General features: G+C 34.9%; 1 protein-coding gene across 1 annotated transcript in view; it reads left to right on the forward strand.

Moving 5' to 3' along the window:
- The window catches only part of LOC141715011 (cytochrome P450 CYP72A219-like), a 57,862-nt gene extending 32,374 nt beyond the window's left edge, over positions 1-25,488 (forward strand). Inside the window, exons 4-7 of the mRNA XM_074518499.1 lie at positions 23,554-23,774; positions 24,241-24,485; positions 24,589-24,973; positions 25,063-25,488. Of these exons, the coding sequence (XP_074374600.1) occupies positions 23,554-23,774; positions 24,241-24,485; positions 24,589-24,973; positions 25,063-25,488 (1,277 nt within the window). The remainder of the gene's footprint in view (positions 1-23,553; positions 23,775-24,240; positions 24,486-24,588; positions 24,974-25,062) is intronic.
- The last annotated feature ends 1,884 nt before the right edge of the window (positions 25,489-27,372 follow it).

The raw sequence follows: 27,372 nt of genomic DNA on the forward strand, positions 1-27,372 counted from the left end.
CCTCTCCATCTTTATTCATGAGGTTTCTTTGATGTTCACCCTGTCCCTCACCTACCTTACCACCCTTCAACTCCCCTCTTTAGTTTTGGTAGATTTTGTAACTGGTTTCTTTTGAGAGAAACCAGAGGGGGTTTTCTTTGTTTTGGATTTGGAAATTTTTGTTTTGGTGGATTGGGTAGGCATCTGTTGGGTCATTGACAAAGATGCCATAGCCACACTCAATGGAAAAGAAATTTGGGAGGTAGGAATAGTAGAGACAATGGTGCTTACCTCACTTACCTGAGGGCCCTCCATTATTGGAAAATATAAAAGGGGCACCTCTTTGTGATGATTTGTTAAGATCTGCAATCACTCTTCTTTCTTGAACCCAACAATCCATTTTGTTGGTTGTGTTCTCAATAACAATATCCTTAATAAGATGGTTAGCATGAATCATAAAGAATCTAGCATAATAGACATTTTTAGCTTTCTTTTTAATTTCCCCTAACTTATAACCTAACTCAAACATAATCATGTCACTGAAATTATTGTAATTATCAGTAACCAACATATAAAGCATGTTAAGTATGGCAGTGTTGATAGAATCAAAATTACTTATCTTACCAGAAAATACTTTGGTAACTACATCACACAAATAACTTCACTATTTTATAAGACCTAGCCTTCTAATCTCACTTAACTTAGTGATAGGAAGAGCATAGCCAATAGAGTTAAGCATGGTAACTAAGTTAGCATCTATGTGTGGTTCAATAGTGGTGTTCTCAAGAATCTTAAAACATGCTTGAATTGTGTCACCATTAATGCATAATTTCTTACCTTTAAGAGTAAAATTTATGGTTTGTCAGTAGACTGGTACACAGCAGTAGTCCATATCTCTTCCACAACAACTTCACAGTAGATTGTGGGTGATTTCAGCACGGCATAACTTAATTTGCATTCCTTCACAAAGTCTATCTTTTTGTGAAAATCTTCAGATACCGGAATTTCTTTGTCCACAAGAGCAACGAAATTGTTCTTCTCGTAGATGAATCCTGACTGAGACATAATTTTGACTACTGATGCCATTGCTAAGGTGAGGAAATTTATAGTAAGAAAGAAGATTTTTGCTTTGAGGAAGAAGATAGCAGTTAGTTGCAATAGAGAATGATAAAAGTTAAAATAAACTTGAAGTTAGGCTTTAATGTATTCTCAGATTAAAATGTAATAAAAATTAAAGTTAAAAATTAAAGACCCAATCAAAATTGCCTAAAATAGCCATTTAAAAATAAAATAAACTGCCAAAATTCTGTCAATTATCCGTTGTGATATACTTACAGACTGTAAGTATATCCGATGGATAATGTTCAGTACTTTTAATGGCTAAGATGTAGACAATTCGATGAATGAGAATAAAGCAAAAGCAATTATCTGTCAGGTATAAAATAATCCATAAAAGTAATTAATTTTTACCAAGCTATTCTATTTCGACGGATGATCAAACTCGATGGATAATGAACATCCGTCGAGATGTAAATTTTGACTTAGCCAAAATTTCATCTAAAACAGAAAAATCAATTAAGTTTCTGACTGTATTACAACTTGCAAAATTATCAGAGATAATTTAAGAATAATTAAGCATATCTAACTCACTTACCAACCTAGTAAAGGTGGATTCATCAAGTCGCTTGGTAAAGATATCTGCAAGCTGCTTTTCACTTGGAACAAAATGAAGTTCCATAGTACCATTCATCACATGTTCCCTAACGAGTTGGTACTTGATGTCTATGTGCTTTGTTCTTAAATGTTGTACTGGATTTTCAGTGATGGCAATTGCATCTGTGTTATCACAGAAAATACGAATTTTGTCCACTTGTAGACCATAGTCCAATAATTGGTTTTTCATCCATAAAATTTGTGCACAGCAACTACCAGCAATAATATATTCAGCTTCAGCTGTAGAAGTGGAAACTGAATTTTGCTTTTTACTGAACCAGGAAACAAGCTTATTTCCTAGAAATTGACAGGTTCCTGTTGTACTTTTTCTATATATTTCACAACCTGCATAATCTGCATCTGAATACCCAGTTAGATCAGAACCATAATCTCTAGGGTACCAAATGCCAAGTTTTGGTGTTCCCCTAAGATATTTGAAAATTCTCTTAATAGATACTAAGTGAGATTCTCTAGGATCAGCCTGAAATCTAGCATAAAGATAAGTAGAAAATATTATATCTGGGCTACTAGCTGTTAAGTACAGAAGTGAGCCAACCATGCCTCTATAGCTTGAAATATCCACAGACTTTTCAGTAGTGTTTAATTCAAGGTTAGTTGCAGTGGTCATGGGAGTTTTTGCAGATGTGTAATCCATTACATCAAACTTCTTTAAAAGGTCATAAATATATTTGGTTTGACTAATGAATATTACATCACTAACTTGCTTAACTTGTAAACCAAGAAAGTAAGTTAGTTCTCCCATCATGTTCATTTCATACTTATTTTGCATCAATTTAGAAAACTTTTTGCAAAGTTTTTCAGTCTGTAGAGCCAAATATAATATCATCTACAAAATTTGAACAAGTTTACTAGAGCCATTAACATTTCTAAAGAATAAAGTTTCGTCAACAGGACCTCTTGTGAAGTGATTTTCCAAGAGAAACTTTGACAAAGTATCATACTAGGCTCTAGGTGCTTGCTTCAATCCATAAAGTGCTTTCAATAGATAATAGACATATTCTGGAAAATTTGGATCTTCAAAACCAGGAGGCTGACTGACATAGACTTCCTCCTCCAAATCTCCGTTCAGAATGGCACTTTTGATATCCATTTGATAGACTTTGAAATTGGCATGGGCTGCATAGGCTAAGAAAATTATGATGCCTTCAATTCTTGCAATAGGAGCAAAAGTTTCATCAAAATCTATTCCTTCTTGTTGACAGTAGCCCTTAGAAACCAATCTAGCTTTGTTCCTGACCACTATGCCATTTTATCCATCTTGTTTCTGAATACCCACTTGGTGTCAATTGGATTCTTTCCTTTTGGTTTGGGTACCAGCTTCCATACCTTGTTCCTTTAAAATTAGTTTAGCTCCTCCTGCATAGCTAAAATCCAATCAGGATCCAACAAAGCTTCTTCTACCTTCGTTGGTTCTTCCTTAGATAGAAAGTTGCTATATAGACATTCTTCTTGAGTTGCTTCTCCTTGTTTGAACTCTAGAAGATGCATCACCAATGAAGAGCTCAAAAGGGTGATCTTTAGTCCATTTCCTTTATTGAGGTAGATTAGCTCTTGATGAAGAGGCCTCATTGTTGTCATGATGTGTGACTGAGTTTTGATTATAAGAAACTCCCCCTGAGTTTGTGAATCTTTAATTTGAGAAAGGGGAACTTTCTGTAGGTGATCTATTCTGACTTTCAGCTTCTCTTAATGTTCCGACGGATGAAGCACTTTATGTTCCGACGGATGAAGCTGATTGTCTCCCGACGGATGAAGCATTTTGTAACTTGACAGATGTTGAATTATGTGCTTCATTAGTTGTAGATTTTTCTACATTATCCTGATTCACTATTTTTTGATCACTTTCATCATCACTTTCATCACTAACCATCTCCACATTATCAAACTTGAGGCTTTCATGGAAATCTCCATCTTGAAGTCCTTCAATATTTTTGTCATCAAACACAACATGTATTGATTCCATACAATGTTGGTTCTTAGATTGTAGACTTTATATGCCTTTCCTACAGTATATCCAACAAAAATTCCTTCATCTGCTTTAGCATCAAACTTCCCATTTTGATCAGTTTGATTCCTCAAGATATAACATTTACAGCCAAAGACATGAAGAAAATTTAGAGTTGGCTTCTTATTCTTGAATAATTGGTAGGGTGTCATACAATTTTCTTGATTAACCAAAGAAATATTCTGAGTGTAGCAGGCAGTATTCACAGCTTCAGCCCAAAAATATGTTGGTAACTTTGATTCTTCAACCATTGTCCTTGCAGCTTCAATAAGAAATTTGTTATTTCTTTCCACTACTCCATTTTGTTGTGGAGTTCTTGCTGCAGAAAACTCATGCATAATCCCATTCTCTTCATAGAATGATCTCATCACAGAATTCTTGAATTCAGTACCATTGTCACTCCTGATTCTTCTTACTTTAAAATCAGGACTGATAGTTGACTTGCCTTATGCGATTGATGATGATTTCACTAGCTTCATCTTAAGACTTTAGGAAATATGTCCAAGAGAACTTTGAGAAATCATCCACAATTACTAGGCAAAATCTTTTCCTTGAGATAGACAACACATTGACTGGTCCAAACCAATCCATATGTAGTAATTGCAAAGGTTCTTCAATTGTTGTATCAAGCTTCTTTCTGAATGATGCTTTGATCTGCTTTTCTTTTTGGCAGGCATCACACAATCCATCCTTAGAAAACTCCACTTGAGGAATGCCTCTAACCAGTTCTTTCTTGACAAGCTCATTCATGGTCTTGAAGTTTAGATGGGACAGCTTCTTGTTCCATAGCCAACTTTCATCTTGACTTGCTTTACTGAGAAGACAAGTGACAGATTCTGCATTAGATGATTTGAAGTCATCTAGATACACATTTCCTTTTCTCACTCCAGTGAGAACCACTTTGTTGCTCCTTTTATTTGTCACAACACAGGCTTCTGAGTTGAAGGTTACTGAGTTACCCTTATCACAAAGCTGGCTGATACTCAACAGATTATGCTTGAGACCATCCACTAGGGTAACCTCTTCAATGATGACATTGTCTTTTGAAATAAGCCATATCCCACAGTATAACCCTTGCTATCATCTCCAAAGGTAATACTTGGGCCATTTCTTTCCTTGAATTTAGTGAGCAGGGTAGAATCTCCAGTCATGTGCCCTGAGCAACCACTATCCAGATGCCAAAGATTCTTTCTGTTTCCCTGCACACATTAAAATCAAGTATGCTTTTGCAACAAACTTCCCATGTTGATCAGTTTGATTCCGTAAGATATAGCATTTGCAGCCAAAGACATGTAGAAAATTTAATGTTGGCTTCCTGTTCTTGAATAATTGGTAGGGTATCATGCATTTTTCTTGATTGACCAAAGAGATATTCTGAGTGTAGCATGCAGTATTCACAGCTTTAGCCCAAAAATATGTTGGTAACTTTGATTCTTCAACCATTATTCTTGCAGCTTCAATGAGAGATCTATTTTACCTTTCCACTACTCCATTCCCTTGTGGAGTTCTTGCTGCAGAAAATTCATGCATGATCTCATTCTCCTCATAAAATGATTCCATCACATAATTCTTGAACTCAGTTCCATTGTCACTCCTGATTCTTTTTACCTAGATTTCAGGATGATTGTTGACTTGCCTTATGTGATTGATGATGATTTCACTAGCTTCATCTTTGGATTTTAGAAAATATGTCCAATAGAACTTTGAGAAATCATCTACAATTACTAGGAAATATCTTTTCCTAGAGATGGACAAGACATTGACTGGTCTAAACAAATCCATGTGCAATAGTTGCAAAGGTTCTTCAATTGTTGAATCAAGCTTCTTTCTGAATGATGCTTTAATCTGCTTTCCTTTCTGGAAGGCATCCCACAATCCATCCTTAGTAAACTCCACTTGAGGAATACCTCTAACCAATTCTTTCTTGACTAGCTCATTCATGGTCTTGAAGTTTAGATGGGATAGCTTCGTGTGCCATAGCCAACTTTCATCTTGACTTGCTTTACTAAGAAGATAAGTTACTGATTCAGCATTTAATGAGTTGAAATCAGCTAGGTACACATTTCCTTTTCTCACTCCAGTGAGAACCACTTTATTGCTCTTCTTGTTGGTCACAACACATGCTTCAGAATTGAAAGTGACTGAGTTGCCCTTATCACAAAGCTGGTTGATACTCAACAAATTATGCTTGAGTCCATCCACTAGGGTAACCTCTTCAATGATGACATTATCCTTTGAAATGAAGCCATATCCCACAGTATAACCCTTGCTGTCATCTCCAAAAGTGATATTTGGGCCAGCTCTTTCCTTGAACCCAGTGAGCAGGGTAGAATCTCCAGGCATGTGCCTTGAGCACCCACTATCCAAATACCAAAGATTCTTTCTATTTTCCTGCACACATCAAAATCAAATCAAGTTAATTTTGGTACCCAAGTTTTCTCGGGTCCTGCCTTGTTAGCCTTTTTCTTTGGTTTCTTAGGATTGACCTTATTTGACTTAGGTATTTCAGATTCATCCTTAGTCACTTGAGTTGGACCTTTGAAACCATTCATTGAATCAGAATTATCATGCACATTTTGATTAACAGGAAAAGGCATGCTATTTGTAAACATGTTGTTAGAAAATGAATAACACACAGGGGGGTGAATGTGTTTTACTATTTTTGGGCTTTTCTTGGATGTTTATGGTTGAACAAAGTAAATTAAATCTTGTAGTAAAATGTGTTCATGCAGAAATTAAGCTTGCAGACAATAAAGAACACAAATCTTCAAAACTCACTTAATTTTATATTAAAATTAAGACTGTTTTGCTACAAAATTTCTAGGCTCTTTGTTGATAAAGAGCTTAGCTTCTCCTTGAGAGTGTTACAAGAAACTTGATCTAAATTGTTACAACTTACTAAAGGACCAGTGTTAACTTTATAACTTAGTTAACTGCTGGTTTACACAGTGTGCAATAAGACATGCTATTAGCTTTTCTAAACTGTCACTTGTCATTTCTATTTATAGAAAAGTAGATCTTCCATTTCTGGCTTAGCATATCTTTAGCATCCTGTGATAATTTTAATCTTCCTCTGTCAGTTAGTCTTCACCATTAATCTTGCACATTCTTCAAGCTGCTTTTTGTAGACTTGTCAATCCAGCTTTTTGGATTGTTTGTTGATTGTTAATCTAGAATATTGAACTGGTCGGTGATTTTGTACTTTGAGAATTTTACTCGATATCTCCAATTAGGCACATAGAGATCTTGACATCTCGATAAGTATAATGACTTGTCGAGATTCTTAATGCTCTAGTGAATATGACATATAGAGGTCTCTGAGTTCTCGAATGAAACTTTAGCTTGTCGAGATCTCTCATCATCATGTCTTCACTTTGTCTTGTCGACAACTTAGAGTTCTCTAGTGAATTTTGACTTATCGATATCTCTGAGTTCTCTAGTGGACTTTGACTTATCGATAACTCAGAGTTCTCTAATGCATGTAGACTTGTCGATAACTCTGAGTTCTCTAGTGAAGAAATGACTTGTCGATATCTCCAATCTTCATGTCTTCTTGACTTGTCGATATCTCACGGAGTTCTCTAGTAGCTTTCCTGACTTCTCGATAAGTCATTTGGAGTTCTCGAATAACTTCTCTATAATACTAAATATGTGACTTGTAGAGATCCTGACTTAGAGTATTTTTATCCAGATAGATTTATTCAACTCGAAGCTTATTCAAAATTCTTCTAAGGCATGATCTTCTTGATCTTCTTCCAGATAGAATTCTTAGGCTTGATACTGTTTCAGGAAAAAGACTCCAGTATGCTCCTTTGCATCTTTACAGACTTTAAGTGTTACAAGTACAAAATACAAATTAAGATAACAATGCATCTTAGTTAGGGTTGTCAATATGACTTAGGGTGTGTTTGGTATTGCTGTTGCAGACAGCAACAACAGCTTTTCGATGAAAAGCAGTTAAAAAACTATTTGGTAAAATTTAAAAGATGTTTTTCAGAAAAGTGCTTTTGGCCTAAAAGCTGTTGTTAGAGAAAGCAAGTCCCCCATGCTTTTAGAAAAAGTTGTCTTTCAGCTGTTGCGGGAAGCAGATGCTGATTTCACAATCAAACCTTACCAAAAACATCATTATTTTTAATTTTTTGCATCAAAACATATACGTATCAAAAAAATTACCAAACAGTCATCTGATTTTTACAACAGCACTTTTTTCAGCAGCACTTTTACTAACATCACAACAATTTTTAACAGCAATCCCAAACAGAGCCTTAGTCTTGTTGAGATACAGGCATGTCTGGCATAACAATCTCCCCCAATTGGTGAGAATATTGCCTAACACACATTCATGCATGTTAACAAGACTAACCCCAAGCTTAACAGATTATGAAAAGTAACAGTTAGTTATTCTCCTTAGATCAGATGTCCATTTAGCTTTGCTTCATACTTTGATCAGGAACACTAACGATATTGTTATCTTCAGTAATCTTTGACATCATCACTTATATATTACAATCTCCCCCAACTTGTTCATTATGAAATTATGCACAAGTTCTGATTGATGATGTCAAAACTCTAACTAAATGCAGAAGTCAATCTCCCCATTTTTTCTTCTTCTGTGAGTTTAACAAACTTTACTTCTATGCATGTCTTCAATACTATCTGCATCAACATTGCATGAAGATTTACTCAACTTTCTCTTGTAAAGTTTGTACCACCAGTGCATTTAGATTTTCTCTTCTCTCCCCCGATCAAGAAGAGAGTATTATTGTCTGACAACATCCAACCGTTGTTTTTGCATTTAGATATATTCTCCCCCTTTTGACATTATCTCTAGGTGGAAAGATTTAGCTAGATGCATGTTGTTCAAGCTTTTGTCATTGTCCATGTAGAACAATATCTGCAGCTTCAAGCTCCAGTGATCTCTGTAGTGATGAATTCAACAGGTAGGATAGGAGACTTTATTTAGACCTGCAGAAAAAGTCTTTCAGTAATAAAAGTCCTAAACTCTCTGTTCTTTTAAAGTAGTCTCACTACTTCTCACTGCACCAGTCTCATGAATTTTAAGAATCAGAGTTTCTCACAAGGATTACTAAATCCAGACACTCATCTACCCTTCCTTTTCCAAGGAAGGATCCTGCCTCTCTAATTTTCTGTTTTTCTCTCAATCTTTTCTCTCATCCTCACATGAAAGGATCAAATATTGTTTGACCTACAAAAATAAGAGGTGGCTGAGAAGAGTTGTATGTGATCATATGATTAGGGGTGATTCATATAGGTCTAATCATACTCATTTCATCAAAAGAGTAGGTATACATTTCATACCTTGTGAGATTCTGAAGAAGCAGCTGATTAATTTAACATTAGTATGCAGCTGTATCTTTTATCAGTGTCAACTGTTCTCACAGTGTTCTCAGTGATTCTGCCTTCATCACCACTTTGAGGTAATGGTTCTTGTGTGGCTGGAAATTCAAGAGTTGCTGGATGACTTTGACATCCAGGTTCTTGTGTACTCTACTCCACTGTCTGAGTTCTGAGCATCTGTTAACACTATTTGATGTGTAGTTGTGTCATGTTTTTCAAGAGATTCTTCCTTATTTTCTATACTATGTGAAGTATAGGTTCTTGTGGAACATGGATTAGGGAATAATGTTTCTGCTATGCCCCATTAAGACATAGGTTCTTGTGTGCATGATCCAGGAAGTGAAAATATTTTGATAGTCTCATCTACATGTCCAAGAGTAATCTCCTTTACTCTCTTTTAGCTTTGCTGTTGTAGAAAATTCTGCCAGTTTTCCTTGGCAGATCTTTCTTAAGTCTGACATAACAGGGTTGATGAGCTTTCTGAGAAGACCAGTATTAGATGAAGTTCTGGTACTTTCTTTGGAGATGAATCAGAATATCTTGTAGGAGTTCTGATTTAGTAAGCACAAGTATCCCCTTCATGAATTCTGAAAGTTTTATATAAGCATGAGGATCTTGGCTTATTACATCCTTCTTTTCTCAAACAACAAAACAAATGAAGAACAATTTGTGAGGTTTATGTTCTTTTATAAAATAAGTTCCTTTCGAGAGTCACCTGAGTGGGATTGTGTTTTAATTTGTGTTTGTGTTGTTGTGCCTGAGTGAACTGCAGTTTGGTTGTGAAAGATGTATTAACTGCAGTTTAGCACAAATGCCTGTTGAGTGATCCATAGATCTCAGAAATCTTGTAATTAACAAGTTTCTTGCAATTATAGGCAAATTCAGAGAATTTTGCAAAAAATTGATTTTCAAAGATGTTTACATACGAAAGTTAAGAGATTTAAAACATAAATCAAGAATGATTTTGTGTAATATTCTACTTTACTAATCCGTTGATATGTCTGCTGCATCAGTTGAAACCAAATGTGTTATCTCTGCTTCTAGTGATTTGTCTGATTTTCCTGTTGTTGTTTAGAAGAGATTGTGTTTACCATGTACTGCATTGAACATATGTAACTTTATGATGTTTAGTTAGACATATGCAGAGAGATTTTCAGTTGCATGCAGTATTACAGGAAATATGATACTCAGATAAATTGTAAACACATAGCAAACAAGACACAAGCAGCTTTAAAATAGAGAAGATGAAAGATTTTCATTAATATATAAACAGAGTACCGGATGATTTAGATTCCAACAATTTAAACCCTAATCCTAACTACTCTAGTTTCTGCTTCTTCTCTGCTTCAATCCTCCTCGCCCTGCGTTGGTACGCTCTAGACATGGAGTGTGCAAGAGAAATGATTCTCTCTTACATTTCTAGAGCAACAAGGTGTTCCTGCTCATCCTCCAAAGCACGTCTCTCCTGCTCGAGCGAGACTTCACCCTCGAAAAATAGAAAATTATTTGATCGTCCCAAGAGAGTCGTCAAAAACTTCAAGGGGAACATCAAAAGGACTACAAACTATCCCTCTGATACGGACACGAAGCCCAAAAGGGTCATAGTAGACCTTGTTATCAGCCAAATGAAGGGCTGGTAGATAAACGCCATTGTTTATCTTGTAGAATACATGAGCAGCCATTAGAGAGATTTGAACAAGATGAGGGTTTGGAGTTAGGATGTTTGTTGAGAAAAAGAAATAGTGATGAATAATGAAGAGTGAAGGATTTGAATTTATAGAGGGAGAAAAGAAACCGAAGAGACACTTGAGTTGTCCGGTGAATAAGTGTTTTGACCACACACACACTACGCGTATCTAGGCAGTTAAAAGTGACTTAACTTTCTAGTTTAACTATTCCCCATCAAGTACTCAAGAACACTTACACAAAAGGTTTAACTATTCCCCATGCAAGTACTCAAGAACACTTACACAAAATGTAACCCTTCCTAGAAGCAAAAGATATTCCGCTAGCTCACTAATCAAATCAAATACTCCGTACTGAGAAAGATTTATTTTCAATAAATTCAAAAACATATAATTAGCACGCAATCAAATAAATTCAACTATTATCAATATTCTTAAAATATCACATATAATATACTAGTCTACTTATATTAGACTAACATATTCCACATTTGATCAAAAATATGCACATAAGCACGTAAATGTGTCAATAACTCTGAGTAATTATAGACAAAGTATGTCAAAAGTATTTTGCTGAACATAATTTATGAATTAAATTATTCCAGTTTTTCATACTTTTTGCTTCTTTAGATCTGTTATTTATTAACTTCATATATTTAGGATACGAATTAATAAATATACAATTTACATAGAATTTTGAAAAATTCCAAGTTAAAATATTTATCGAGAAGTCTGGGTATTTATAGAAAAAGTAAATGACTTATCGAGAACTCAAAAATAGACGTTTGGAGTTTATCTATCGAGAAGTCATTTTAAGAAATGAAGTACATATCGAGAAATCATTTTAAATTATTCTTTTAGAGAACTCAAAATTGACTTATCGTGATGTCAAATAAATACCCAGTTTGTCTAAAAAGTGGACTGAATTAATTCCAACTTTTATTTGAATAAATTCAAAATAAAATTAGAATAAATTTTCCAAGAGTATTTTACCAAAATAATTTATTAATTTAAATTATCTCAGTTCTGAATTATTGATAAGTCAAAAATTGTACGTGTAGAGAATTCTGTGAATAAACACTACTGTTAATTTAAATTATCTCGAGCTCTATAAGGACTTATCGATAGGTCATTTTTAAGCCTACCGAGAAGTCACTCGAGAAGTCAGTAAATTGACTTATCGAGGACTCACTCGAGAAGTCCTAAAATGGCTTGTCGAGAGGTCAATTTTGACTTATTGAAAACTCAGTTTTTTATATACTTTTGGTTTTTGTAATGCTGCATTGTGTTAATTTTACATATTAAGAAGATAAATTAACAACTGAGCAGTTTACTTAGAATTTGAAAAATTCCAAGTTGAATTTGAATTTGAAAAACAAATTTCCAGATATTTCTGAAATATTTATAATTCATATTTCAGTTAATTTCCAATTAAATTAAATTAATTTTGATTTATGGGAGATTGATCTGCTGCAAAACATTAGCTGAGTTCTTTCCTTAGGATGAAGAATTAAGTATTCCAATTTCACCTATAAGTCTAGTGAAAGTTGCTTCATTCAAAGGTTTAGTAAAAATGTCAGCTAATTTGTTTTTTGGATTAGCTTGAAATCTTGCACATAGACATGTTGCAAACATGATGTCTGGTCTACTTGTTGTTAAATAAAGCAATGATCCAATAATCCCTCTATAGCTTGAGATATCTACACTCTTGCCCTTTTTATCTTCATCCAACTTTGTTGCAGTAGACATAGGTGTAGATACAGGTGAAAAATCAACCATTCCAAACTTTTTCAGTAGATCCTTGACACATTTAGTTTGGCTGATGAAGATACCATCACTTCTTTGACTGACTTGAAGTCCAAGGAAGTAACTCAGTTCCCCCATCATACTCATTTCATATTCACTTTGCATAAGCTTGGAGAATCTTTGGCAAAGCTTCTCATTAGTAGAACCAAAGATGATATCATCCACATAAATCTGAACTAGGATCATATCTTCACCATGTTTCTTGTAGAAGAGAGTCTTGTCTATGGTACCTCTAGTAAAACCATGCTTCAGTAGAAAATCTGATAGTGTGTCATACCAAGCTCTAGGTGCCTGTTTTAGTCCATGTAGAGCCTTAAGTAACTTGTATACAAAGTTTGGAATTTCTGGATCTTCAAAGCCAGGTGGATGTTGCACATAAACTTCTTCTTCTAGCTCACCATTCAGAAAGACACTCTTAACGTCCATTTGATACACTTTAAAATTTGAATGTGTAGCAAATGCTAGAAAGATTCTTTTTGCTTCAAGTTTTGCAAATGGAGCAAAAGTTTCATCATAATCAATTCCTTCTTCTTGTAGTAGCCTTTTGCAACCAACCTTACTTTGTTTCTGGTAAGTATATCATTTTCATCCATTTTATTCCTGAACACCCATTTTGTTCCAATAATGCTTCTATTCTTTTGTGCAGGAACTAACTTCCGGACTTAGTTTCTTTCAAACTGATTCAGATCTTCCTGCGTGGCAGATATCCATTCAGGATCCAGTAGAGCTTCATCAATTTTCTTAGGTACTACTTGAGATAGAAAACATGCATGTAGGCAGTCATTAGCAGTTGCACTTCTAGTCCTCACACCAGCAGTAGGATCACCAATAATTGCTTCTCTAGTGTGACTTCTATCCCACTTCCTTGTATGAGTTTGTTGACTTGTGCCTTCACTATTTTCTTCGTTGTTGGTATGACTACTGGATCCTTCTTCTCTTTCTCCCCCCTGAGTTTTGCTATCAAATTCTGAGTGTAACATGTAGTGTTAACAGCTTCTTCCCAGAAACTTGTTGGCAACTTGGCATCTTGCAGCATTGTCCTAGCAGCTTCAACTAATGTTCTGTTCTTTCTCTCAACTACTCCATTTTGTTGAGGTGTTCTGGCAGCTGAGAATTCTTGAACAATGCCTTTACTCTTGCAGAATTCACTCAAGATAGCATTTCTGAATTCTGTTCCATTATGACTTCTCAATCTTTTTACACAGTTGTAGTCTCCAGCCTGTTTTTCTATCTTCTTGATGTGCTCAATTATGATGTGTGGAGTTTTATCTTTAAAGTACATGAACTCTACCCAAGTGTATCTTGAGAAATCATCCACCATCACAAGTGCATATTTGTTCCTTGAAATAGATAAGACATTTAGTGGTCCAAACAAGTCCATATGAATTAGTTGCAAAGGAGTACTAATAGATTTCACAGTTTTTGGCTTGTGACTTGATCTTTTCATTTTTGCTGTCTGACAAGCTTCACAAACTTCAACTTGAGCAAACTCCAGTTTAAGCATGTCTCTTACCAATCCTTTTTGACCAAGTTGTTAATTGCCTTGATATTTAAGTTAGACAACTTTTTATGCCAGAGCTTGCTTTGTACTTCTGATGCCTTGGTGTAGAAGCAACACTCACCATCCTTATTTGTTGAATCAAAATCTGCAACAAACAAGCTTTCTTTCCTTTCTCCTTTCAAAGCAACTTCACCATTTTTCTTGCTAATAAAGTGAATTCTTCTTTGTTGAATAAAACTTTAAAGCCTTTGTCTGCAAATTGGCTAACACTGAGAAGATTCACTTCAAGAACAGCTACCAGTGCTACTCATCAATGACAATATTTTCAGAAACAACCTTGCCATATCCCATTGTGAATCCTTTGTTGTTGTCTCCAAAGGTCACCAAGGGGCCAACTTTCTCCTCAAACTGTAATAGTATGGCCTTTTCACATGTCATATGTCTGGAACATCCACTTTCAATGATCCATATGACTTTCTTCACTTTGCCCTGCACACAATGAGATTTAGGTGTGTTTAGTAACCCAATAAGTGTTGGGTACTTTCTTCTTATTAACTGATTTAGCAGTAGTAGAGTGAAATGTTTCAGATAAAATAGAGTTTAATGATTGTTGTGCATTTTCCCTATCGGATGTAGACCCAATTTTTGTTTCTTTAAGGTCTACTCTCAGTTTTTGGCAACTCTTCATCACTTTCAAGTTGCAAGGGATGTAGTCAAACTTGTCATAGAATGAGTAGGGATCATTTGAATCTGCTTCATTGTATTTGCATGCTCCTTCAGCTGGCTTGCTAACAACCTTTTTACAAAGGTGAGTTATATGATTTGCAGAGCCACATTTTTCACACTTCTTTCTAGGAGCATCTGCAACATAAGCAAAATTATTGCTTTTATTTATCCCTATTTTCCCATTTCTATTTTTTTTCTTCTTTCTTATATCTTCAATCTTTATTGAATAACACACAGACCGGGGGGGGGGAATGTGTTTTACTGTTTTTGGGCTTTTCTTGAATGTTTATGGTTGAACAAAGTAAATTAAATCTTGTAGTAAAATGTGTTCATGCAGAAATTAAGCTTGTAGACAATAAAGAACATAAATCTTCAAAACTCACTTAATTTTATATTAAAATTAAGACTGTTTTGCTACAAAATTTCTAGGCTCTTTGTTGATAAAGAGCTTAGTTTCTCCTTGAGAGTGTTACAAGAAATTTGATCTAAATTGTTACAACTGACTAAAGGTAAGAGCTATGAACAAAGCCAAGGGATATATTAATGGAGCGCACCTCATTATGGGTGTCCATCATCTTGAATAAGTCTTCCGATCGTCGATAAATGCTAAGAGAGCTCTAGAATCCCAGTTCTAAAGCTTTCTCTCAAGTTTCTTCATCAAATGCCTCCAAGGCCATGTGCTCCCTCCTTCATTTTGCACTCTTAGTGAAAGAAGCTGCGAAGTAGGCGTTGGCCAAATAAGAAAAAGATATTAGAAAGCTAACTTCACGAAATGTATATGGTCACAAACTCCAGCAGACCGGCCTCCAAGAGATGCCTTAAGCCAGCCAGGCTCCTCCTTAAATTTGTGAAGTATTGAAAGTTCTAAAAAGAATAGATGTACTAAATACAAGGCATGAGCCCCGCACATCCCCGCCTAAGGAAGCTGTTCGCCTAATTGAAATAAACTTAACCAATGGAAAAATAAGAGGGGTTAGGCCAACTTTAACAAGGTTCCTTTGAATTATGAGGACCCATCAAGAACACGAACGTGATAGTTTATATTCTAGGTCCATCGAGACATGTTGTCCAAGAAAGCAAAAAATTTCCCCTTGACCGACCAGAGGAGGCCGAGTAGCCATTGAGAATATTGAAGTTCAAGAACTTCCACAAAATAGGATCCCGAAGGGCCAAGAAGCTCTAGACATTAAGGTTACGGCCGACCAGGGCCTCAAGGGCTTGGTCTCTATGGCCGACCAAGAGTCCTTGAAGCTGACTCCTCCATATGGAGGGTTAGGCCGACTAGGACGTCCTCGAAGGAACGTCTACAGACGTCCGGAACTAATAGGGATGGCCCCTAAGAGAAGGTTTCAAGAAAACCATGAATTAGAGCCAAGAGATGCTCCTAGTGAAGGAAAGAACCTTTACGGAGGGAAATAAGCTTCATGAAGAGTAAGACGCTCACGGAGGTGAGATTCTGGCCTACCAAGAGTCATGAATAAGTTTCGTGAAGAGAAGAACATCCATGAGAACAAGTTCCGCGAAGGCTAAAGAGTCCATGAGAACAAATTTTGTGAAGACTAGATTATCCATGAAAACAAGTTTCATGTAGAATAGAACGTTCACTAGAAAACGATCAGAAAAGTCTGGCTGAGGCTAAACACAAATCGATAATCTTAAGGGACGATTATGTTAATCACCATGATAAGAAAAAGCCCACATTCCAGAACCTTCCGGAATGTCCTTGAAGATTCTTAACGATTTCTTTTGATCCTTAATGGATTTGGAAATATAGAGGCTCAACACGAGGCCCAAATCCAAAAAGGATTTGGAAAAGTAAAGGCCAGAAATGAGGCCCGAATCCTAATAGGATTTGGAAAAATTAGCCCAAAAATAAGCCCTATCCAAAGACCATAGATCGGGATTGAGGTCAAATTTGAGATCGTGAAATCTATTCGAATTCTTTCGAACAGACACCTGAGAATTACCGTTAAAAAAGACCAGGATTGAGGTCGAAGTCCAGACCAGGATTGAGGTCGAAGTCCAGACCAGGATTGAGGTCGAAGTCTAGGTAAATAAGACCAGGATTGAGGTTGAATTCCTGAATCAAGCACAATATTTTTCGAGAACAAGGCCAGAAATTTCGACCAAAATCCAGGACAAGGGTCCGACTAGGATCCTGGTCGAAATCCAGGTCGTAAATCCTAGTCGAAACCTTACGACCAGGAAACAAATAAGCACATAAATTTCGACTAAAATCCAGGTCGAGGGTTCGACTAGGATCCTGGTCGAAATCCAGGTCGTAAATCCTAGTCGAAACCTTACGACCAGGAAACAAAGAAGGACATAGATTTCGACCAAATTCCAGGTCGAAGGCTCGACTAGGATCCTGGTCGAAATCCAGGTCGTGGATCCTAGTCGAAATCCTTCGACCAGGATTGAAATGCTGCCCCAAAATTCGACTAGGATTCAGGTCGAAATTTCGACTAGGATCCTGGTCGAAAAAGGGCTGAAAATTTCAGAAAAATCCCAGAAAAATTAGGAAAAATTTGAAAATATTTTCAAAAATTATTTTTGATAAAATATTCTTGAAATATTAAAGAAGTAATATCTGTGAGTATCAGAATATTCTTGAAAATTAGGAGAAAAATCCCAAAAATTAAGGGAAAATTCCTGAAAAATACCAGAAAATTCCTAAAGAAAAGGAAAAAGGTAAGAAATGATAGGAAAGTTCTAAAAAACAACCCTGAAGCCGTGTACAAGGCAAATCGTTGTAAATATGTAGGTCGCTCCACACTTTACGCCAAAACGATACCCTGTAAGGGAACGAATGAACTTAACTTCTGCGAAATCTTTTACGATTTCCCAAAAGTTGGGGGCAAATGATAGGGAATAAAATAAACCCTGATTGCGTAATTAATATCGCATTAATTGTATTGACATTGGGCTGACAGTTAAGCCCATTAGAAGAGGCCCAAGACCCTGATTATTAATTAATTTTGTAATTAATTAATAAGGGAAAAATCAACTATTAAGAAGAGTCCCAATAAGGACATAAATCCTAGTAGATTGGCCACCAAGGGACCTAAAAGGATAAGGAATCAGTTTCCTACCACTTAGGACTCCAAAGTCCATTCTAATTCTGAGACTTGTCCACCAAGTCTCCTAACCCAAGTCCAATTCAAGGACTCCCAACATCTATATAAGGGGCATCACCCCACCAATCAGAACTACGTTTTAGACTTAGACCTTGGAGGACATGAAAGTCACTACGTCCTTGGTGAGCCCTCGCCGCCATAGCCCCGAGGGCAAGTATCGCCAAGAACTATGTTTTTTGACTTGATCCTTGGCAATCAGCAAGGTACATAGGCATCTTGTTAAGGCAGATCGAGTCACGAAACACAAGAGCAGTCAAATCGAGCCTCGAAGCTCACGTTCCTTAGTAATAAATACATCAATCATATACCATAGTTTTTAATCTATAACACCTGCTTAACAGGCTGCCACATTCCTTTTGCAAACACCCGACGCATGTGACTGTGTTATCACCATCAACAGCTATTTTGAATATGATCATCCGTCGGGAGCCTTTGTAGATTATCCGTTGGGAGTCTTTGTGATCATCCGTCAGGAGCCTTTTTAGATTATTCGTTGGGAGTCTTTCTGTCACTTGACTCTATTTCACTTGTACAGGATTACAAGACATCTTATATTTATAATTAGTCAACCTATTCTGTACATCAATCTAGCAGTCATCATGACTTACAGAATACATCATCTACTCAACTAAAACATGTTGTTTGCAGAAATGTGCTACAATAATTATAGTTACATAAGCTACGCTCTCGATGGATGTTCAATTGTCATCCCTCGGGACTGTAAAGTTCATCCGTCAGGACTATATTAGAACATCCTTTGAGAGCTACAAGTTTACTAAGTTAAATCTACTAAGGTATTTTGTTTAATTAATCATCAAGTTCACAACATATTCCTAACAAAATATAAATACATAACCTAAAATTTGAGAAATAAAATATATGACATTATATATTATTGAATGCAATATGTTTGTGTTAATGAGGTATTTTGGTTAACAAATAATTGAGATTCGCGACCGTAATCAAAATCTGCAACAGAGGTCCTTTCATTGTAAAAGTAATCGGAGTGTGGTGATTTTGATGAATCAGGTATGATATCGCAAGGATGTTTGGTGGTGGCGTATAGAACTCTCGCTTTCAACCCCTTACAATATTCATACGTACCTCCTTTTATAAAGGATTAAACCATACATAGTTCTTAGGAGAATAAGAAACCAATATGGACTTTGCTTTTCATTTTGAATAGGAGTTGTTGAACCAACTTCTTATTATAATTTCAACATATATATGCTTTAGGAGTGCCCACTGATGCGACCTATTCACAAAGTCCCAAGGTACGATTATAACTTCGGAACTTCACGGATATGGAAACTCCCCGGCCGGTGGATATCCTCGTCGCTACAGCTATTTTCGTCGATCGTAATCGCATGTATAGCCAATATTTACCGCAAATGCTCAAGCGTATCCATGCCCCCTGATGAGGATAATCCACTAGACTACTAGATAAGTGATCACAAGCGTATAAGTGCAAAGTGCGAGATAATCTCAAAATCTTCGGATGAGGACAACCCGTCCGAATACAGAGACAAGACTCCCAAAGTACACACTAGTTATCGTTCCCCTACGAGTACGACTCGCAAGACTATAGAACGACGCCTTCAAATATGTTTCCTACCATCCCCCTGTGAGGACAACTCGCAAGACTACAGAACATCATCTTTAATATATGTTACGGAAAAATGGGCTCCCGGAGGCCCCCCACCATATCCTCAGGGCACTTATTGAGGGCTTGGAAACCCTCTGAAGGCTCCTCCGGACTTCTAGGGCATGTCCTTAAGGGGTGTGGAGCTCCTCCGGGGGTTCCTCTTCTTGATTTGTATAATTACTCTTTGGTATAGTTCTCTTCACATTAAATTTTGGGAACAACCTTTCTTACTATTTCTTCATCATTATTTATTCAACGCGGCGGAGCGGTCATCTCTTGCGGAAAACTAGCCTAGGGCGCGCCCTAAGGGGTCCCGGGACATTTCCCCGGATTTTGGGCTACTCATTGTTCTTATTTGTTCTTCCAAATAGTGAAACACCTTCTTTTATGGACTTCTTCATCGATACCCACCCTTCGTTGTCAACCTCCACCGAAGTGACCATCGTAGAACACTAGTCGTAACGACCGTCCGTCGCACACTTTCATTGTTGCGACCTTCGCGGCCCTTCATTGGAATGACCATCGTGAACTTTCATTAAAACATCATGAATTATCGTTGCAACTCCTCGTCGTTTGATGTTCGTCGGAAACAACCGCCTCACATGACTAGCACTGTGGAGAGCGCTCCCGGGTCTCCGGAGATGCGTTCTTCGGAACCCAACCTTCTTCTTCTTTGACGGTGATTCGTCCCATTTTCTTCAGTAATTCAATAAATTATTCATGACAATTTTATGTCATAACCATTTATACAAATCAAATATGTACATATCATAAATAAACATATTTTTTTGTATATATACTAATTTGTTTCACGTTTTTTGACAAATATTTTTTAGATAAAAGACTAATTGTGCATAATAAAAAACGTTTAACTACTTGTAGATATTAAAACTCAGAGAGGTATACATATCATCCGAGCTGAAGTGTCACTACATTATACTTATCGTTTTAAATTGCATCATGACAAAAAGATTTGGGGCGCCTTAAGCTAAGGAATTTGACCAGTGAGAGATGTTTTCAAGGTGTGTTGGTTTAATGTTATAAAACTAGAGTCTGTAACATAAGAAATTGGTTATGAATGAAAGATATTGCTTTATTAAAGTTAGGAGTTTCAATAAATCTCCGGGTATAAGCTGGAATTTCATTTCTCCTAATTTAATTTAGGGTTAAGTCTCAATGTAATCACGGGACCATATATCAAAACATTCATCGGAGTTATCGGGTCTCAAGTATATCATTCTAGTAATCAATAATGATTAGATTGACTTATTGACCTCACAGAATAGTTACGTGGCTAGTTGACTTGATGAAATGTATTTGACCAGTTAATTACAAGAAGATGACTTGTGATGTCGGGTTGATTAGGCTCTGATACCTGCTTATATACGTAATATTTCTTAAACATTTTTAATATCACTATTAAGAAATCCTTTTTGGCCTCGTTTCCTAAACATAAATTCCTGAACTAATTATTTATTAAATTAGTGTTATTGTGCTTTTTTCCAAGGAAGCTGGGTCGTTATTGTTGAAAGAGAAAGAAGGATTTTGTGTATGTGTATTATGTATTAGGGGTGTACACGGTTTGGCCAACCCGATCAATCCAAACCGAACCGACCCTATTTCGGCCGAACCAAACCGATTTTTTTCAACCTGATATATAGTTGGGTTGAAAAAATGTCAACCCGGTTTAATTTGGTTGGATATGGTTTTCGATAATTTTAAACCAATCCAACCCAACCCGATTAAAATATATATGTACATGCTATAAGTTAATCCAAAATTATGTTTAGGCCATTTACATAGATCCATATATCTCTAACTCTAAATGTAACTTATAACCTCCGTGTTCATAGTTCATTTCGTAATAACAATAAATGTTTGATTAGTGTTGTATTTTTTGCATTTATGCTTCATTCCAATGTTTAAAGCGTAAGCAATATTATTAGTACTTTTGATGTCGAAAATTAGATGCTTAAGACTATTCAATATGGAGGATTGTAATATTGTTTTGAACTATTTTCAAGTGTTTTAAACTTTGAAACCTTATATTTTATTATAATTTTTTATATTAATTTTGTATATTTAATAAAACGATCAAACCGATCCAAACCGAACCTAAACCGAAGTATACAAATTGGTCTGGGTTACAAATTTAAACGGTTTGGGTTGGGTTGAAATTTTGAAAACCTGAATTAATTGGGTTGGGTTGCTAAATTTTCCCAACCCGGCCAACCCGATCCGTGTACACCCCTATTATGTATGGGTGTTTCACTCTTGTGCTTGAGAATGATGTAAATTGCTCAGTTTTTTCTTTTTACAATATACTAGCTTTACAACCCGTGCGATGCACGATTCTTTATTAATATTTTAATATTATTTAAAATTATAATATTTTTTTTGAATCAGTATCTTATTAATATAATTACAAATAATAATATAAATATCTGTTGTTGGCAGGATTCGATACTGAATCCGGGGTCGCGTATAAATAATAATATAAATATTTGCTGTTGGCAGGGTTCGAACCTGAGAGTTTTAGTAGTGTATAAATAATAATATAAATAATTGTTCTTGGCAGGGTTCGAACGTGGGAGCTTAGAGTAGTGTTTGGTATTTAAATCTAACGGTCCTGATCGCTTGATTAAAAGATCTGACGGTTATAAATGGAGATAACTAAACCAACCAAAAAAAGACCTACAAAATTATAAGTCATTCCGATTATTATAGTATAGTATAGATCTGCTTTGTTGGTTTTGATGATGACGGAATATTATAATAATGTGTTGGATGTTTAAATTTACATCTTTTTAAATAATTTTCTATTTTTGCTTTTTACAAATGCATTTTCTTAGTTTCATTTAATTTTATCGGTGTCAAAGTTATAAATGAAATTCTAAGTTTATAACATTAAAAAAAATATAATTTTTTAAACACTTTGGAGTGTGTCAAAATTCAGTAAATATTGTTTTTCTAACATAATCCAGTTTGAATAGTAAGAAAGTTCAAAATTGTAAAATTTTAAAATAAAAAATTTATTATATTTTTTTTATCGTAGGTAACCCGCAGCCGCTACCCTTCGGTTGCGCTTTAAGCGACAGACATAATCATAAATTCTCCACCCGTGGGATTCGAACCTGTGACCAAGAGGATAATTTTCCTCTCTTTAACCAACTGAGTCAACCCTTGTCCTAACTTAATTTTAAAAAAAACAATTGATTTTCTTTATGATAAAAGAGATTGGAATTTGTTTTAAAAATCAAAATTTGTATATATCTCATTAATTTTTTGTAAATATAAAAGGACACTTGATATCTAAAATTAAAAACTTAGTTATTAAGTTAAAATAAGATTTAAATGTTATTATTCTATAATCAGATTACAAATACAGTAAAAACTCTATAAATTAATAATGTCGGGACCGAAGAAATTTATTAATTTAGAGAGTTATTAATTTATCGATAAATTAATAATTGTTAATTTAAAGAGTTTTTAACCTATTATAATGTACATACCTCTTAGAATCAACGAATCTGAGGATTCAACGTAATTAGTATTCTTGGGAAATTAACAATGACTTTTGAAGTTGTACTGTATAATTAATGTAAACAAGATTAATGAATGTGTTCAATGTATTCTCAAACAAGTTTGGCATATATAAATTACATGAATGTGTTAGAGTATTCAAAACATATCTCACAATATGACTTTTCATCTAAAAGGTGTTGTAAAATCAATTATGTCAGATCAAATACGTATGAACTTTGAAATAAAACAGACAATTATTGAATCATATTTCAATAAGGTGTAATATATTTTTTCAGTTCCTATGAATTATTAATTTATGATTTTTTTGGGACTGAAAACTGTAAAGGGATTTCCTAAAAAATTATTATCTTATTATTTTATGCCAGTTTCTTCCTGCATGTTTTATGTTGTTTTCTAATGCCCTTACACCACCATTTTATACTTTGTTGCAGGGAACAAGTCATTTTTATGGCTGGGACCAAAACCTTTAGTCCACATCACAGACCCTGATCTTATAAAAGAGGTCTTGAATAAGTTTAATAACTTCCAGAAGCCCAGGGGAGGCAACCCTTTAATAAATTTAATCGCAAGTGGACTTGCAATTGCTGAGGGTGATAAATGGGCAGAACACCGGAAAATTATGAATCCTGCTTTCCGTTTTGAAAAGTTAAAGGTCATCCCCGTACTAGTTTTACCACAAAAATCGAATATTATATAATTAAATTAGTAAAGTTACAATTTATATGGAACACTTGGCAAGTAGTCCTGTTGTAAATTTCAGACATGTGCTAATTTAAATATTAAGTTCATATTGCTTTTGATAATTTGATCACAGTTTGGCAGATATACCTTCTCTTTTGTTAGTAAAACGTTGCTGAGAAGGTCTACTTCTGATGAATTTTCATCGTAACTAAGTGTATGTACATAACTCAGCCCAAAGTTAAAGGCTTTTGGTCCAGCGCAACATGAAATAGAGCATTGCAGTATCGCTGGCAAAATGTAACTTGGTTTTAATATTACTGATATCAGTAAGATTATGTAATTCATGCTAGGCGCCAAACCAAGTAGACAACTTGATAGTGGTTGCTTTATGGTATTAACAACTATCTGTGTTTCTTTCTTATGATGTTTATAAACAGGATATGGTGCCAGCCATATATTTGAGTTGTAGTGAGATCACGAGCAAATGGGAGGAGATGGTTTCAACAGAGGGGCAATGTGAGTTGGATGTATGGCCTTATTTTGAAACCCTAACAAGAGATGTCATATCGCGCACATCATTTGGAAGTAGCTATGCAGAAGGTAGAAAGATATTTCAATTGCAGAAAGAACTGGCAGAGCTAGTGATGCAAGCTGTACAAACATTGTACCTCCCAGGAATGAGGTTTTTTTCTTTCTTCATTCTGTTTCTGTAAGAAGTCTAAATTTTTTTGCCTTTTGGTGTATCCTTTACTTGAATTTATAATTATTAACCTTGGTAAACGCAGATATTTGCCAACCAAAAGAAATAGAAGGATGAAGGAGATAGACAATGAAGTGAGATCTGCGCTAAAGACTATCATTAACAAGCGTCTGAAGGCAATGCAAGCAGGGGAATGTAAAAATGATGACTTGTTAGGATTATTATTGGAATCAAACTCTGCGGAAATTAAAGAAAACAAAAATATGAAATATGGGATGACTGTTGATGATGTAGTCAAAGAGTGTAAGCTATTCTACTTTGCTGGACAAGAAACAACCTCAGATCTTCTTGTTTGGACTATGATTTTGTTGAGTCAGCATTCATATTGGCAAGAGCGTGCTAGAGAAGAAGTTTTGCAGGCCTTTGGAAGCAATAAACCGGATCTTGATGGGTTAAATCGCCTCAAAGTTGTAAGTTCTTTAATATACCTTTGGTAAAAAGGATATGATGGAAGGTCATAAATTGCAAAAGTGGGGTGTTGAATATGTTTATTCTGCAGGTTAATATGATTTTGCTGGAAACTCTAAGATTATATCCACCTGGAGTTGTAATAACTCGAGCTATTTTTGAGGATACTAAATTAGGAGAAATAGCCCTTCCGGCTGGAGTATTACTGCATCTACCTGTCATCCTACTGCATCATGACAAAGAGATTTGGGGTGATGATGCTAAGGAATTCAACCCTGTGAGATTTTCTGACGGCGTGTTAAAAGCAACAAATGGAAAACCGGGATATTTCCCATTCAGTTCAGGACCCCGGATATGTATTGGACAAAATCTGGCAATGCTAGAAGCAAAAATGGCGATATCCATGTTCTTACAACGGTTTTCTTTTGTGCTTTCACCATTATATACACATGCTCCTTACACAGTCATAACCCTTCAACCCCAGTATGGTGCAAACTTGATTCTTAAAGCACTATAGATAAACTTGCATGTATGTGTGATTGATGATTGGTTTCATGTGGGATTATGAGCATGGGGTTCAAGCCTTTTGCTGTGCAACTGTGCTTTATATCAGATGGTCGATACCGCCTATCACTCTTTTGTCTGTATACTTTATATTATCAATAAAACTCGTCATCTCTCTATGAAAAAGAAATTATTGACATTTTTGTGTTCAAAATGGAAACTACGGATTATCTTTCACCCCAAATGAAATCGAAACGGAACCGAAACCTGTAAAAACGGATGAAAATCGATTTGTGCGAAAACAAACCAATTTGAAACCGGAAAATTAAAAATCAAACCCGCACCTGATTATTCAGTTCAAGTTTTATATTAAAGCCGAACCGATATGATAAAAAAATAAAGAGATTGATACTGCTAAGTACGTACTCACGTAACTTAGGTGAGTACGTCAATGCACGTGATATTATTGTAATAATAGAATTAATTTAAAAAATTATAAATTTGTCATTAAAATTACACTATGTACTCAGGTAAGTACTTAGGGGCATTTTTCTCAAAAATAAATCAATTAAGAATATGTATTATATATGTTTGCAACTATCACTCTTTAAACCACATTCTACTTTTGAGTGTACTAGCATAGATCATGTGCGATGCACATGTTTCCATTAATATTTTAAATTTTTATTTATCCAGTTATATTATATTTTTCAAATAATTATATAAATATATAAGATTATGAATTTATAATAAAAATAATAAAATAACATGTGGTCGTAATTTAGTAGAATAAATAGACTATTTCTAGTAGTTTAACAATTTAGTAGTTTAGCAGATATATAATATTATTATTTATATCTTTTAATAATAGGATAAGTTGTATTCGTAGTTTGGTAGGATAAGTATACTATATTTAGTAGTAGTTTAATAATTTAATAGTTTATTTATATATAACACTATTTATCTATTTTTGTTATATGTTTGCAACTATCACTCTTTAAACCACATTCTACTTTTGAGTGTACTAGCATAGATCGTGTGCGATGCACATGTTTCCATTAATATTTTAAATTTTTATTTATCCAGTTATATTATATTTTTAAAATATTTATATAAATATATAATGATTATAAATTTATAATAAAAATAATAGAATAACATGTGGTCGTAATTTAGTAGAATAAATAGACTATTTCTAGTAGTTTAACAATTTAGTAGTTTAACATATATATAATACTATTATTTATATCTTTTAATAATATGATAAGTTGTATTCGTAATTTAGTAGGATAAGTATACTATATTTAGTAGTACTTTAATAATTTAGTAGTTTATTATATATATAACACTATTTATCTATTTTGTAATAATCAAAATTAAGGGAATTATCGTTGAACCAAGCTGTTGAACCAAATTATCTCTATTCCGGCTATTACAGTATAGTATAGATACATCACAAAATAAAGGCTTAATTTCAATTTACAACCTTAGGGATCGTTTGATTCAAGACGTGATATCATGTTGAAAACAAAATCAGATTAAAGTGGTATGGGGATGAGGTATCATGTGTTTGGTTGAGTGTCGGATAATTGAATTTATATTCATGTGTATTTTATACGATTTTCCTTTCCATATTAATTATAATTTCATTTAATTGGATATTTATTAGTTAGATTTTAATATTTTATTATAAGAAAGATGGAATTCTAATTTAGAGAGGATTGGAGCAAAATTATAAGAAAATTTGTTATCTATTGGGATGCACGTGTAATACTTATTGTTTGGACCGTATCTCGAGTCCTACAAATCATATTTCAGTGATTCAACTGGTCCACGCGAAAATAACGAGATTCTCTTTCATTAAAGAATGGTCCAAACTTCAAAAGCCCAGTAACAG

Source organism: Apium graveolens, chromosome 3 (genome assembly GCF_009905375.1).
Source record: "Apium graveolens cultivar Ventura chromosome 3, ASM990537v1, whole genome shotgun sequence".
In the NCBI taxonomy this organism is placed as follows: domain Eukaryota; kingdom Viridiplantae; phylum Streptophyta; class Magnoliopsida; order Apiales; family Apiaceae; genus Apium; species Apium graveolens.